The sequence below is a fragment of the Anabrus simplex genome, chromosome 1 (assembly GCF_040414725.1).
Source record: "Anabrus simplex isolate iqAnaSimp1 chromosome 1, ASM4041472v1, whole genome shotgun sequence".
Taxonomy (NCBI): domain Eukaryota; kingdom Metazoa; phylum Arthropoda; class Insecta; order Orthoptera; family Tettigoniidae; genus Anabrus; species Anabrus simplex.
The window spans coordinates 329,228,157-329,245,339 of record NC_090265.1 but is presented as its reverse complement, the minus strand read 5'-3'; the positions used below and the strand labels follow the sequence as shown (position 1 = coordinate 329,245,339).

The window sequence follows — 17,183 nt, the reverse complement described above, 5'->3', positions numbered from 1 at the left end:
CAAATCTCACATGGAGTGACCGGGATTTGAACCACGGTATCTAGAGGTGAAAGGCCGGCGCGCTGCCGCCTGAGCCACGGTGGCTCTTCACAGTGTACATAAAGATGTATGTTAACCACTCTGTTCCACATCGTCCTGATGTTACGGATAGTAATATAGGCCTACAAAGTTCCTACATGGGCCTTTATGGCCTGTATGGAGAGGGCTTTGTTTTTATAGGGCATGAAAACATACAGAGAAAATAATATTGAAGAAGAGTTACAAAATGTTTAACAAAGGAAAAGGAGGGAATTCAGTGAGCCGTGGCGTAGATTATTCAACCAGTCAACTAGCATCCATAGTCTTTTTTTAGCTACATAAAGACCTGACAGGACATTCAAACGTGATATGGCTGATGGTCTGTCTGGTTGTTACTTTCACCGTCACAGACAGCTGACTGCATAAGACCCAAACATAGCGCCTGTTGTTATTGTATTATTTTAGCGTATGGTGTTGGATTGTCCGAAGACATGTTCGTTTCGCGCTTCTGTAGCTGCTTCTCCCGGTACACCCCATGGGGGTGAGTTACATGAACTGCTGTGTGAGGGTCTTGTTCGTAATTGTACGGACAAGCCTGACAAGGGTACCAACCCAACATTTAGTTGAAATGGGAAACCACAGCAAACCATTTCGAGGATGGCCGATGGGGAATTCGAATACACCTGCCTCCCGAGTACAGAGCTAGCAGCCATAACTGGCCGTGCCGCAACATACAGTAGCCACAGAAAGTATTCGTACACCAACATTTTAACGTATAGCTCGTATATTAAGCACCATGAACTAATATAAACACATCCAGTGAGAAATATGTATAAAGAAAAGACATCTCGCTTTATATTTGCTATCATATTTACAGCACAACAAATAAACCCGTCTTTTAACACAACAAAAAGTATTCGTACACTACTAGATAATTCAAGCACTTGCCGAAGTCTTTCTTCAAACACAGTCTCAATACTCTGTATGCATACCTTTAGCTTTGATGACCTGTTCCAGACGTCTTGGCATTGAATTAACTAAACGTTTGGTGTACTCTTCAGATATGTTGGATCGTGCATCTGAGGGTTTGTCTTTAAGATATTCTCTATTAGTAGGATGGCGTTTTTGCACTTCTTTGCCTAGATGATCCCACAGGTTCTCTCTGGGATTGAGATCTGGACTCTGCGGTGGAGTGAGAAGTCTTCTTCGGGCATTGTACAACTACCATTCACGGCTTATCATTGCACGCTGCTTAGTATCATTGTCCTGTTGTAAGGGGAAGACCCCTTCCAGATGGAACTTGTGTGCATTGCTGTTTAAATTATGATGCAACACATCTATGTACTTCCTGGCATCCATAATACCATCAATAAATGCCAGGTTTCCCCACTCTATTCGCAGCCATGGAGCCCCAAACCATCACATTCGCTCCTCCGTGTTTTATCGTGGGGATTACGTATTGAGGTGCAAGTTCGATGTTTAGCTTGCACCATACCTTCCTGCTCCTACCAGTTCCAAACTACGTAAACTTCGCTTGATCAGAGAAAATAATGGTGTTCCAAAAGTCCATTGTCTTTTCACAATACTCTTTCGCGATCTGTAGGAGCTTCTGCTTATTTATTTCACTTATAAGTGGCTTCTTTCATGGAAAACCACTACGCAGGTTCGCACTATAAAATACGTTCCTTATAGTTTGCACACTCACCGTTTTGTTGTACCTTGAAGTGAGGTCTGTAGCGATGGATCCAGCACTTCGGAATGGGTCCTTTCGTGCCGATCGCACAATAATGCGTCGCTCCCATACCGTCAGCTCTTCTGAAGGACCAGATCTAGATTTGTTTTCTGTTTGTCCACTGGGCTTGTATTATTAACTATTGAACTCACCGTAGTAAAGCTAATGCGAGCTGTTTTCCTACTTGACGACAACTTTTACCTTGTTTATACAGTAACACTATATTCTCTTTGACTCAATGATAGTTCGGTCGTCTTTCGCTGCCGTACCAAATAACCTTGCGGCAACGACAGCACAGTGATGACTGAAGATATAACAACTCCCCCTGCAGTCACAACGGCCTAAACCTGAGGCGACAACTGATTTAACCAATCACAAAGGCAGTAGGTCCGCCTCTGTGGTGTAGTGGTTAGCGTGATTAGCTGCCACCCCCGGAGGTCCGGGTTCGATTCCCGGCTCTGCCACGAAATTTGAAAAGTGGTACGAGGGCTGGAACGGGGTCCACTCAGCCTCGTGAGGTCAACTGAGTAGAGGTGGGTTCGATTCCCACCTCAGCCATCCTGGAAGTGGTTTTCCGTGGTTTCCCACTTCTCCTCCAGGCGAATGCCGGGATGGTACCTACTTTAAAGCCACGGCCGCTTCCTTCCCTCCTCCTTGCCTATCCCTTCCAATCTTCCCATCCCTCCACAAGGCCCCTGTTCAGCTTAGCAGGTGAGGCCGCCTGGGCGAGGTACTGGTCATTCTCCCCAGTTGTATCCCCCGACCAAGAGTCTGAAGCTCCAGGACACTGCCCTTGAGGCGGTAGAGGTGGGATCCCTCGCTGAGTCCGAGGGAAAAGCCGAACCTGGAGGGTAAACAGATGATGATGATGATGACAAAGGCAGTACATCCGCACTGTGCGAATACTTTCTTGGCGGTACAATCTCCAGTTTGTATACAGTACCGTGCCGATCATGTTACATTTTAAACGATCTGCATGTTCAACGTGTATATCTGATGCCTTTCGTTATGCTGTTTATAAATCTGACTTCAGCTCGTAAGTCGTAATGATGTTCCATCACTTTCCATAGGTGTACGAATACTTTCTGTGGCCACTGTTTTTGAATGTCCATGATTGCTTCACACCTTACTACGGTGAGCCCATAGATGACTGTAGATTAAATCTCGCGGGCTTGCATTTTGATAGTGTGCCAATGTGGATGTAATAACAGTAACAGGAAAGTAGTGATGTGCTGCGAAAGTTATGTAGGAACAAATAAAACGCAATAATTTCTTTACTGTTAGACTGCGCACTAACACAGGTAGTTACTTGGGTACACTGGGGTGAGAAAGGGCTAGGACTGAGGAGACAGTGGCCTTGGCCTTATTGAGATCTCCCTTAGCACTTGCGTGGTGTGAAAATGAAAAAATGAAAAAAAAAAAAAACGAGTTGGTCTTGCGTACAGGGGCGCGTAGCAGTGAAGTTGCATTCGGGAGATAGTGGGTCGAAATCCACTGTCGGCAGCTCTGAAGATAGTTTTCCGTGGTTTCCCATTTTCACACCAGACAAATGCTGGGGGCTCTATCTTAATTAAAGCCACGGCTGCTTCCTTCCCACTCCTAGACCTTCCCTAACCTATCGTCGCCATAAGGCCAATCAGCGAAAGGCTGAGTGGCTCAGACGGCTGAGGCGCTGGCCTTCTGACCCCAACTTGGCAGGTTCGATCCGGCTCAGTCCAATGGTTTTTTACAGTGCTCAAATACGTCAGTCTCGTGTCGGTAGATTTGCTGGCACGTACTGCGGGACTAAATTCCAGCACCATAGCGTCTCCAAAAACAAAAAAATGTTAGTATGACGTCAAACCAATAACACTATTATTAAAAACAATTAAGCTCTTAAGTCTTTAGGCTTTTTCAACCGTGAAATTACCAGCGTTTGGCCGCAGTGTAGCAGTGGGCTCATCAGTTGGAATGCTACACTTTTCCAAGACGCTGGCGGCTAGTGCGCCGTCGAGACACCAGTGCAAGCCTCCATGTAGGACAGTGCAGTGACGCTGCATTGTATAAATGCTTGCCTTTGGCCTATATCAAAAAATAAAGTTTCTAGAAGGAAACCGTACCTAATTTTATTATTATTATTTAATTATTATTAGACATATCAGTGACGGTGCGACGCAAAGCAACTTGTAAGAAAAATAAGAAAACACGGCCCACTATATTCAGAATTACTGACATTACAGGAACTGCGTAACAAGCTCGTTCGATTTTTAATACGCCAATCTCTATAAGTTTTAAGAAACTCTGAGATGTAGGAATGTTGTCCCATAGGAGCTGCGTAACACGCTGGAAGCCTACGACACGGAGATGTCGCATTTAAGTACCCTCTGAAATACCACCAACCTCAGCCGGAATCGAACTCGTTATCTTGGTAACCGATACAAATGACCATCAACCCACCCGCCAGACCGCTTGGTGACCATTGTCATTAAGACGCCTAGTATATACGGTCTGACCGTGTTTACCCGGTTCGAGTCCCGTGGGTTGAAAATATGTTACCATCAGAATGTTGGCCGGTAGGGTAGGGGAAGTGGCGGTATAACATTTATAATCACTATTTAGTGTGCCAAAAGCCTGGATTTTATTCCAGACCTCTCCACAGTGATTATGCGGAGTGAGAGCATAATTATGATGCTGCTGATATTGACTCGTCCGTCGGATGGAGACGTAAAGCTTTGAGCAGATCCCTTTTTAACTTGCTTTACGCCTCACCAACACAGACTTATGGGATAGGAAAGGCCTAGAAGTGGGAAGGAGGCGTCCGTGGCCTTAATACAGCCCCAGCATTTGCCTGGTGTGAAAGTGGGAAACAGAGAAATCCATCTTCAGGGCTGCCGACAGTGGGATTTGAACCCACCATCTCCATGACGCAAGTTCGCAGCTGCGTGCCCCTAACCGCACTGCCAACTGACCCAGTGAGCAGTCCCCTTGGATTCGACAAGAGTAGATTATGTGCCGACACTGGGTTTCACCCTCTCTCTACCTCATTATTATAATTACCCCACATCCAGGCGAGCAGTTCGCCCATGGGTGTCAAATAGAATGACCTGCATAAGGCGAGCTGAACATGTCTTCAGACACTCTCGGTACTAAAAGCCACACGATAATAAATAAATAAATAAATAAATAAATAAATAAAATTAATAACCCCTCAGAGGTACGACAAAAAACATACACAGTTCAATATATACTGTTATGTCTTTCAGTCTCCAAGCCTATGTGAATTAAATATTCGCCTCCAGATTCCTCTATTTGCAACTAAAGCTCTGAGGCTTTCATTTCCACAACTCTTATATTTAAATTATTTAAAAGTAAGTTTAATCATCATCGCCTTGTCTCTCTTTGCTTCTTTCTCTCTCCATGGACAAGTAGGCGATATTATTCTCCTAGGTAACTTATGCTCCTCCGTTTGCCTCACATGATCCCACCAGCGAAACCGCTTCATACGCACAGCTTTATCCACGAAGTTCGTTCCTAACTTAGCCATTATCTCCTCATACTGAATAATAATAATAATAATAATAATAATAATAATAATAATAATAATAATAATAATAATAATAATAATAATAATAATAACTAGGTAAATAATCTCAGAATGAGTAATCAGAAATCGACCAAAATAAAAGTAAATCACAATTTGCTGCTCGAAGTAGGAACAGATCTTCAGATAATAGGCATCACAGACATTGTATTAGACAGATCTAAGTTCAGAAAATTAGTCGACAATAGGCCTACTGCTTTGCACCACCAACAAAACTTGGTCAGAAGATCGCAAGAAAAGCCACAGCGAGAAGATGAAGAGATTTTGGAAGAAGAAAAAGACAACGATATCAGCTAAATAAATTCAATCGCGCTCCTTAGTCGTGCATGACTAATAATAATAATAATAATAATAATAATAATAATAATAATAATAATAATAATAATAATAATAATAATAATCTGGCCGTGCGGTCAGGGGCACGCGGCTGTGAGTTTGCATCCGGGAGATAGTGGATTCGAATCCCACTGTCGGCAGCCTGAAGATAGTTCTCCGTGGTTTCCCATTTTCACACCAGGCAAATGCTGGGGCTGTACCTTAATGATTTTCACGGCCGCTTCCTTCCAACTCTTAGGCCTTTTCTATCCCATCGTCGCCATAAGACCTAACTGTGTCGGTGTGATGTAAAGCAATTAGCAATAATAATAATAATAATAATAATAATAATAATAATAATAATAATAATAATTTAATTAATGGCCGTACAAGTGACCTGCATGTGTGTGAGAATGAGGCCTTGTCTATGATGAATTCTAATGCTGAAGAGGGCACAAACACCCAGCCCCGGCGCCAGCGGATTTATCTCTTGAAATTTAAAAATCCCCGACCCAGCCGGGAATCGAGTCGGAGACCCTTTGAGCCAAAGGCCAGTACGCTAACCATTTAGCCATGGAGCCAGAAAATATTGGTTTTACGTCTCCCTCATAATTATTACGATTTGTGAAACGACGAGGTGCCAGGACTTTGACCCGCAAGAGTTCTTTTACATGCCGGCAAATTTATCGGCACGATGCTGGAGCATTTGAACACCTTCGAATACCTCCGGATTGAGCCGAGATTGAACCCGCCGACTTGGCTCAGAAGGTAGCACTCTGTCCTCTGAACCACTCAGCCTAGTCCGTAATATATTGACCTGTATAACTGAATAGCAACAGGGATACAAAAATACCTCATACAACCGGTCCCTTCCTACTACAGTACTCTTACAAATATCGAACACATACAGAGTATGGACTTAAAATTCATAAGGCAAGCATATCGGTACCACTACTTGGAGTCAGCAGGAGAGATACCGTATATATGATCAACTTCCATGCTCTTAAGTCCTATAGGCAGATCATTTGAAGTGAATATTGAATTATAAACTCATATCTTACCAGTGCCAGGAAGAGGAAGAGCTGCAGACAAGCTCACACAGAAGAGGCACAGTAGAAGGATCGACATATTTCAAACAGAATGACCACAAGACCGTTATTTATATACAGAACTAACTGTCAGGTGACATCATTAGCAAGTACTGTATTTCAGATAAGGGAGATAGTTATCGTTAATTGCCGAAGATAGCTGGCGTTAAATATATCGCATCTAATCTACAAGCCATTAAGTGGGTCAATAATTCAGATATGGTTGGAGAGAAATATAATATATATAATATATATTTTTAAAATATCCTCTACCGGGCGAGTTGGCCGTGCGGTTAGGAGCGCGCAGCTGTGAGCTTGCATCCGGGAGATAGTGGGTTCGAACCCCACTGTCGGCAGCCCTGAAGATGGTTTTCCGTGGTTTCCCATTTTCACACCAGGCAAATGCTGGGGCTGTACCTTTAATAAGGCCACGGCCGCTTCCTTCCCACTCCTAGCCCTTTCCTATCCTATCGTCGTCATAAGACCTGTCAGTGTCGGTGCGACGTAAAGCAACTAGCAAGAAAAAAAAATCCTCCAGTTATCGAGCGATTTCTCACCGGCACAGCTTTAATTCAAAATCAATTTAAAATCAATTCTATTCAAAATAAAACTGGAAAACTTCAGATTTTTTGGTATGTTCACTCCTCAGTCGGGGATGACGTACTTGTGCACTTTCAAATATCACCGGACTGAGCCGTGATTGAACCTGCTCAGAAGGCCATTGTTGTACCGTCTGAGCAATTCTGATTTCCGAACGCGCGTACGCCTGTGTGTATGAGAGATGGGAGTATTCGTTCTGTGTACAGTGTTAAAATATTGAGTACCGAGTGAGTTGGCTACGCGGATTGTCACAGCCCTGAAGACGACTTTCCGTGGTTTCCGAGTTTCACACCAGGCAAATACTGGAACTGTACATTTATTAGGGCCACGTTCGCTTCCTTCCCAGTGGCCCTTTCCATTCCTATCGTCGCCATAAGACCTAGGTGACAGAAAACAAATAGCATATATTATTATTATTATTATTATTATTATTATTATTATTATTATTATTATTATTATTATTATTATTATTATTATTATTATTCACTTTATCCCAGTTGTGATGCTACATATACCACACGTCCGTATTATAATATTTATACTAGCATGTGTACCCGTCCTTTCGCACGGGAATTGGCAATCGATTTCACGATTCCTTCATGAGTTTGTGCAAAGTTACATGCCTGTGTTCAAACGTTTAATATGGCATTTTAAACTGGTATTCTTCTACGAAAGCACGTAGCAGTAACGTGAAATACGATAAAGCTGAACAAAGTGGAGACAGAATGAGGACGATCAGAGAGTTTATTGAACGATACAGTTCCTAGTCCGAAGTGTGCACAGTTCTTCCTCTAATTCTCGGTTACGTATTGCTGTTAATCTGAAACCGGCAGTGTCGCTATGGCTGAAGACTCATGAAACCAATCGTTGACGATAACTTCGCTTATTACGTGTTCTATCGAAAAGAGTGAAATACCTTTATTGGTAAACCCTTTAATAAATCATGATATGACATGAAAGCTAGTAAAACGGCCCGTTAATGAGAGCTCCCTTATTAATCCTCACATCCAAATGATGCGCATGAGAGAAAAGGTGTGGAAATTGATTTCCATTAACGCAGGTAGATTTCTATTTTGATTGCATATATTTTGTGGCAGTGAAAAATCAACGTCTTGGTTCGGTATAAACCCCCATTTAATTCAGGCATTTAGAAACAACATAGGCCCTAAAGCCTATCCAAGGACAGGTGGATTCGAAATATGAAGTTTGTTAGCAATATATCCAGTAGTTTTCAAGTTATAAGAACTCAAACAAACAGACTCCAAAGATAAAAAGTATGCAGATAGTCATTACTTCATCTGAAACGGATAACTGAACGAAAATTTCGCCGAAATCGTCAATGCACAGACACACGGTCGTTATGATTTTATTTGTATAGATAAAGAATTTGCTCCACGTACAACCTTTTGAGCCACGTCCACTGGACTTAGCCTGTAAAACCGTCTGTTAAAAATATTTCACTTATTAATCATCCTTATCATCCTTTCTTTCCTTTATTTTTTTTACACAGCATAAGTTATGTTCTTTTCATTATTCCGTAAATAAAGGCTAAGGAGTGCAAATGTAGCAACTGTGGGTGTGGCCGGGCATTAAGGAGTATGAGGGAGGAGTTGCCGACTTTGAGGGAGATAATTAGGATTCTCTCAGAGGACAGGAAGACCTGTAGACCTCCCTCAAACAATGTACAGGGTACAGTAGGTAAAATAGAGGGATGGGAAGGAGAGAGAGAAAATGCAGAAGACAGATGGCCTAAGGTTTTAAAGGGAAGGACACAGGAGGCTAAGGGCTCTATTCAGGATCAGAATTCAGGGCAGGTGTCTGTGAGAAATCGGTACGCGTCACTGCAGACAGATCAACAGAGAAAATATGAGGAACACGGAACTGTTGCTGAGAATTGTAAAAGTAGGAGGAAAGGAAAAACAGCAAAGGGAAATGTAGAGTAGAGGATAGGAAAAGACAAGTGGAACAGGGTCATAGGAGGGAAATAAGGAGGGAGTAGCTTCAGCAGCCGTCTCTAAAGATAGGGCTGACCAGGAGGTGAGGGGATCAAATAAGGTGGGTAGGGTTGAGGCTCTGGTCATGGGAGACTCCAATGTTAGACATGTGGGGAAAGTGTGTGGAGGAAACGGAACCAGCGTAGAGTGTTATCCAGGAATTACGTTAAGAGAGATGTTGAGGAAGGGAAGGAGGAGGGAAAGAAGAATGCGTTAATGTTTCACGTTGGTACCAACAACGTAAGGCTAGCAGGTACAAGTACCAACATAGATGAGGATGTGTGGGATCTGGTAAATGCAGCATGGGTGAAGTTTAATGAAGCGGAGATTGTTTTCAGTGGAATACTGTGTAGGAGGGATACTGACTGGAAGGTGATTGGGGATTTAAATGAGACTATGGAATGGGTATTTGGGAAACTGGGAGTGAGATTTCTAGATCGTAATGGGTGGGTAGGAGATAGGGATCTGCGCTCAGATAGCCTTCACTTGAACCGTAGTGGTACGTATAAGTTAGGAAATGTGTTTAGAAGGTTTATAGGGAGGTACATTCAGGGAAACAGGGTGATCTAGGAACACGGTGATAAGGGTAGAGGGATCTGAAAATCAAATAGGAATGACATAAACATGTTAGTGTTGAACTGTAAAAGTATTATAACGAAAGAAATAGACTTAAGTAATTTAATAGATATATACTTACCAGATATTGCAAAAGGAGTTGAAACATGGCTGAATGATATAATGGATGCCGAAATGTTCACACGGAACTAGAGTGTGTATCGTGGAGATAGGATAGGAATGGTAAGAGCAGGAGTATTCATTCTGGTGAAAGAATTTGTAAGCTACGAAAAAATTAAAGACGAAAAACACGAAATTCTAGGTGTAAGGCTCATCTCTAAAGATAATAGGAAACTTGATGTCTTTGGAGTGTACCGACCGGGAAAGGGTAGCGCTGGCGCTCATTCAGAATTATTTGATAAAATCAGCTATGTGGCAAACGATATGGAGTGTAATTGTAACGGGAGATCTGAATTGACCAGATGTCAATTGGGAAGGAAATGCAAACAACAGGAACATGACCAACAAATGGCAAATAAGTTAATATGGGAAGGACAGCTGATTCAGAAACTGATGGAACCAACTAGAGGGAAAAATATCCTGGATGTGGTGCTGGTAAAACCAGATGAGCTCTATAGAGAAACCGAAGTAATAGATGGTATTAGTGATTATGAAGCTGTTTCTGTCGTAGTTAAAAATAAATGTGATAGAATGGAAGGTATTAAAAGTAGGACTATTAGACAGTACCATATGGCCGATAAAGCAGGCATGAGGCAGTTTCTAAAAAGTAACTATGATCGGTGGAAAACGGTAAATAAAAGTGTAAACAGACTCTGGGATGGGTTTAAAGCAATCGTTGAGGAATGTGAAAACAGGTTTGTACCTTTAAAGGTGGTAAGGAATGGTAAAGACCCACCTTATTATAATAGATAAATGAAGAGACTAAGAAGGAGGTGCAGGTTGGAAAGAAATAGAAATGACTGTGGAAGTAAGAAAAAATCGAAGGAACTTACCAGGAAATTGAATCTAGCAAAGAAGTCAGCTAAGGATAACATGATAGCAGGCATAATTGGCAGTCATACAAATTTTAGTGTAAAATGGAAGGATATGTAGAGGTAATTTAAGGCAGAAACAGGTTCTAAGAAGGACATTCCAGGAATTATTAATGAACAAGTGGAGTGTGTATGCGAGGATGTAACGTTGTTGGTTACAAGGATAATGCCCAGATAGACGAGATGATTAACAGTAAAGAAGTATTAAAATTTACCTGTGATAACGACATGTACAATAAGATACAAAAGTTGAAAACTTGAAAATCAGCTGGAATTGATCAGATTTCGTGGGATAGACTGAAGACAATGGGTTGGGGTATAGTACCATATCTGAGGAACGTCTTTGATTATTGTTTGCATGAAGGAGCTATACCAAATGAATGGTGTGTACAAAGAAAATGTGATAGATATAAAGCTGAAAATTACAGGCCAGTCACTTTGATATGCATTGCATGTAAGCTTTGGGAAAGCGTTCTTTCCGATTATAATAGACATGTTTGCGAAATTAATAACTGGTTCGATGGAAGGCATAGGAAACGTTATTCCACTGAAGCTCAACTTGCAGGATTCCAGCAATTTATAGCATATACCTGGGGTTCCGGAGGTCAAATGGACTGTATCGCGATTGACCTATCTAAGGCATTTGATTGGGTAGATAATTGGAGACTAATGGCAAAAATGGGTGCAATTGGACTAGACGAAAGAGTGACTGAATGGGTGGCCATATTTCTAGACGAATAATCAACAGGGTCCTATGCCCTCACTCCATATGAGCACTGCGAAGAGGTCTGGAATTTAATCCAGGCTTTTGGCACGTAGTTTAGTGATTACAAATTGTATACTACCACTTTCCTTACCCTGCCGGCCAATATTCTGTTGGTAATTGTTGTTGTATCAGTGGGATTTGAACCGGCTAACCACGCCTTAACGATCATGGCCACCAGGCGAACTAATTCAGTATTGTGCGCTAGCCCTCGAAAAATTCTCGTTCATATTGAGTTATGTGCTGCGGGTCAGTATTTATACAACAACATAGTTTTCAAAATCACAACGACGATATTCCACTTGTTCATGATAAAGTGGGTTTCTTGGCTGCAGGCCTGTATAAGGATGTGTTCGGCGCAGTCAATTGCACATTATTCAAGGTTAAGTCAGTGAATGATCTCTTAACTATTTATTATTGTCTGTTGTACATTGTTCATTGGCTGTCTGATGACCAGTATCTGTTGGCTACTGTCTGCTCGTTGCTATGTGGTGTTGAACTGCTACAGTCTACTACCTGTTTCAAGGCGTAGATGATCCTTGTGAAAGTTTCGTGTGGTTTTGAAAAGTAAACAGTATGACTATACCTGTCTGACAATGAGTGAGCGGCTAAAAAGTTACAGGGTAACAAAGGTGATCTGAATCAGGATACCACGAGTCGGTGGAACAAACCCTGAAAATTATGTGTACCGCAAAGGACTGAAGTTTTTTGTCCAGTATCACTGTTCACCGTTGCGTACACGATTATTAGAAATGGTAGATGGTCACACTACTTGATTTCCTATGTTTGTATTTCAGCTTTAGATTTTTGTTTATATTCTAATGTGTTAGGCGATAGCTTCCCAGTCTTTCCTTTGTTTATTTTGAAGCGTTATTATATGTTTGTTATTAGGGTCTGACGAAGCGTATATCCGTGGATTATGTCTTGTTAGAATATAGCCAGTTTATTCCAAGTCATTATGGAGATTTTATTTGAGTTAGATAACCATGGTGCAGTTTCCACCCGTTTAACCGTTTTCAGAGGGTTAGGTAAGGCCCGTAGCGCATATACCAACACAGCTTTATGTACACGCTGAAGGAGAGAAGAGAAACTTAATCATGCCTTATTTAAATTCGAGGGATCCATTCTGGTGAACTCTGGCTTCCAAATTACAGACATTTTAGATTATTTTATTTATTACAAGAAAGTTCAAGTCCAGTAGAATCGGTAAACTTACAAATGGCGCCCAAAGGGACATTTTTATCTACGAATAACTGTTCCTGGTGTGCCATACCTGGCCTTCTCTATCTTTATCTGGTTCAATTTTCTGACCAACATTTTGCCTTCTGATACATATGTGTACTCATTGACATGGCCGACTTTGACTTCTACTTGTACACTCAAACTTAGTCCAAGGAGAACACAGATGTCGCCTGTGTCGCCCTGTGATTTTACGACATTATTTTACCGATCTTGTCTATCTAGCTTTTTCCATGACTCTTCTTCTAAGGTTTTGTCTTGGCGAAGAGTAACGCTTCTAAGGTGTGAACACTATTGGTCCAACCACACCTTTCAAGAAGAAGAAGAAGAAGAACACTATTGGTCTCGGAGGTTTCCAACGTGCTTTATTGTACTTATATGAATAGCCTAATTCAGGTAATTTAACTACTATTTTAAGGTTCTTCCACCGTTCTTTCTCCTTTTTCGTGTTGGCCTCATGGACCATGTTTGTTTTATATCACCACTTGGCATTTCTTTATTCCCCGTAGCTGTTTATTTACTTTGTGGTCCGTCTTCGTTCTGTTGTTGTCCGTGTAACATTATTTATATTAGCTATATCTTTTTCTTGGTGTCAAAACTCGGTACATTTATCTGCGTCTTACTATCATTGAGTGTCTGTATTGAGTGAATGAGCTCTATTGTGCCTTGGAGATGTGTTACGTCGACTTTATTCACGGTTCATGTCGTGGAGGTCTCTATCTTATTATTCATGCACCAATTTGTTCTCCGAAGTCCCCGCTATGTGATTGTACACTGACTGACAGAGCAAATGCAACACCAAGAAGGAGTGGTCAGAACTTTATGCCAATTGCAGGGTAGACTGACGTCACTGAGGTATGCTCATGATGTGAAATGCGCCGCTGTGCTGCGCACGTGGCGAACGATAAATGGGACACGGCGTTGGCGAATGGCCCACTTCGTACCGTGATTTCTCAGCCGACAGTCATTGTAGAACGTGTTGTCGTGTGTCACAGGACACGTGTATAGCTAAGAATGCCAGGCCGCTGTCAACGGAGGCATTTCCAGCAGACAGACGACTTTACGAGGGGTATGGTGATCGGGCTGAGAAGGGCAGGTTGGTCGCTTCGTCAAATCGCAGCCGATACCCATAGGGATGTGTCCACGGTGCAGCGCCTGTGGCGAAGATGGTTGGCGCAGGGACATGTGGCACGTGCGAGGGGTCCAGGCGCAGCCCGAGTGACGTCAGCACGCGAGGATCGGCGCATCCGCCGCCAAGCGGTGGCAGCCCCGCACGCCACGTCAACCGCCATTCTTCAGCATGTGCAAGACACCCTGGCTGTTCCAATATCGAACAGAACAATTTCCCGTCGATTGGTTGAAGGAGGCCTGCACTCCCGGCGTCCGCTCAGAAGACTACCATTGACTCCACATCATAGACGTGCACGCCTGGCATGGTGCCGGGCTAGAGCGACTTGGATGAGGGAATGGCGGAACGTCGTGTTCTCCGATGAGTCACGCTTCTGTTCTGTCAGTGATAGTCACCGCAGACGAGTGTGGCGTCGGCGTGGAGAAAGGTCAAATCCGGCAGTAACTGTGGAGCGCCCTACCGCTAGACAACGCGGCATCATGGTTTGGGGCGCTATTGCGTATGATTCCACGTCACCTCTAGTGCGTATTCAAGGCACGTTAAATGCCCACCGCTACGTGCAGCATGTGCTGCGGCCGGTGGCACTCCCGTACCTTCAGGGGCTGCTCTGTTTCAGCAGGATAATGCCCGCCCACACACTGCTCGCATCTCCCAACAGGCTCTACGAGGTGTACAGATGCTTCCGTGGCCAGCGTACTCTCCGGATCTCTCACCAATCGAACACGTGTGGGATCTCATTGGACGCCGTTTGCAAACTCTGCCCCAGCCTCGTACGGACGACCAACTGTGGCAAATGGTTGACAGAGAATGGAGAACCATCCCTCAGGACACCATCCGCACTCTTATTGACTCTGTACCTCGACGTGTTTCTGCGTGCATCGCCGCTCGCGGTGGTCCTACATCCTATTGAGTCGATGCCGTGCGCATTGTGTAACCTGCATATCGGTTTGAAATAAACATCAATTATTCGTCCGTGCCGTCTCTGTTTTTTCCCCAACTTTCATCCCTTTCGAACCACTCCTTCTTGGTGTTGCATTTGCTCTGTCAGTCAGTGTATATCGGAAAAGCAAGTGCATGGCTGGCTGGTGCTGCATTGGCATTTGAGTTGAGATGAGAGACGTACTGATGATGTGAATTGGGCCACGGATGTTGTGTGGGTTGGGCTTCGCATATCCACGTGAGATTTATTTATGAACCGTACCTCTACATGTTTTCGTTTTTTTTTTCTGACCGTTGTTCTCTGTTATACGTTTCCTGTTCCTTGGGCCCTTTTACCCTACTGCGTGAGTGTTCGAATGTGAGATATGTACGACGCATATCATATTGCCTATTTGTGTCGTTTGTTCTTATCTTTACATTTTCTTGGCCACTCGCATTATACTTTTGTGCTTGACTTTCTATTTCCTCAGCAACTCCTTGTTTATCCCTGCTGCCGGGTGCCATGCTTGCGCGTGACCCCCCTCTTTCTTTTAATCTTTGATCCAGCCATTTGGTTTTTCAATCTTCATCTTTGAAGTTCGTTGGAAACCATTGTCGTGAATTGTTTTTTTATTTTGTGACCGTGTGTCACGTTCGGTAAATACTCGTCCTGTTGAAGTGAATATCAAAATGATATACTGTTTTGGGCTGATGGCTGCGTAATTCAACAAGGCTATCTTGTTCTTAAGGTAACAATTTCTTTCCCTATGTTCTGTATATTTTTATTTATGAAGGTTGAACCTGTTGACTGCATCCTATTATGGGTAGACACGACGCTATGATGGTAGTGAAACGGTTCTGTATGCATTGATCTCACGAGGCCTGTTTTCATTCATTATTTTATTTGTTTCTGATCTTCGTGTGGCCATTGATATTATTTTGGTCTCCTAAAGTGTGTTTAATAAACTCTTTGTTTCCCACTCGGAGTTATTATTGAAGGAGTAGGAATTTTTCGACTTCTTTCTGTCTGTGTATGTGTTGTGTTTCCCGGTTATTTTTTCCTCGGTGCTCATTGTGCCCAACCCTGCCGGGAATGCGAGAAGAATAAGCACATACCATATTTATCTTCATAGCACAAGGGCGCACTGGTAACAATTATAATTAATCTAGAAAATTAATTCACAGTCGCGGATAAGGCCTACATAAAACATGGTTATGTATAAGATTCTCCTTTTTGTCTAACCCTTGCGTCTTTCTCACGACGTCTTTCTCCTTTAGGTCCTCTCCAATCCTGTTCTTCCACCGCAACTTTTGGTTTGCTCTGGACTTCTGCACTTTGACTGGTGTATTCCACGCTGTCTTTATAGACAACATTTCCTCATTCCTTATAATATGTCTGTACCACTCCAGTCAACTTTCCTGCATCTACTAGATGATGACCACTACTCCGGCTGTTATAAATTCTTCATTTTCGTAATCTCGAAGTGTCTTAGTGTTGAAGGCACTAACGCATACAGTTCCCAATACTTCTCTCCATTTCATCCATTCAGCTTTGTTCCGTTCTCTTACATCCCCTTCACACTCTCCTTCCTCATCCATGACAGATCTAACAAAGGTAAACGTTCCAACCTGGTTCAACAGTTTTCCTACTCTGTCGACTATTTCTTTTATTTCCTGTCCCTGTTTACTATGCACCATCAATTCTGTTTCTATTTTTTTGTTAGATCTATTTTCTAGTGTATCTTTTTCCACACTCGCTCCTGTGATTCTTTCACAGTGTCTTTCAGAATTATTATATCATCTGCGAAGGGCATTTCCTACCTTTTTACCTCTCGGATATTCTGACACAGAACATCCAGAAATAAGATAAATAAGAACGGGCCGAGTGCAGATCCCTGAAGTAGCCCGATTTCAATATCAAAGATTTCAGTTTCTCCTACTGGAGAGCTGTACTGTGCTTTTGTGAATCTGGAAAATGTGTGGTAGAGTCACAAGAGACCTGGCTACTGGCGTTTGAGGAAACGAGGTGTTCCAGAGAAATTGGTAAGAAGAGTAGAAGTTATGTATGTCGAGTAACTACCAAAATTTGCACTCCAATAGGAGAAACGGAAACATGTAGTATAAAGAAGGTGTGTCTGACAAGTACGGTGAAAGAACCGACATGGTAATGACAACATGTGTTAACACTTCGTGCTTGCTC

General features: G+C 42.7%; 1 protein-coding gene across 1 annotated transcript in view; it reads right to left on the bottom strand.

Annotated features, from left to right (window-relative positions):
- LOC136865870 (zinc metalloproteinase nas-13) overlaps positions 1 to 6,832 on the bottom strand; it is a 67,719-nt gene extending 60,887 nt beyond the window's left edge. Inside the window, exon 1 of the mRNA XM_067142436.2 lies at positions 6,707 to 6,832. Coding sequence (XP_066998537.1) covers positions 6,707 to 6,773 — 67 coding nt within the window. The 5' untranslated portion in view covers positions 6,774 to 6,832. The remainder of the gene's footprint in view (positions 1 to 6,706) is intronic.
- Positions 6,833 to 17,183: the final 10,351 nt, after the last annotated feature.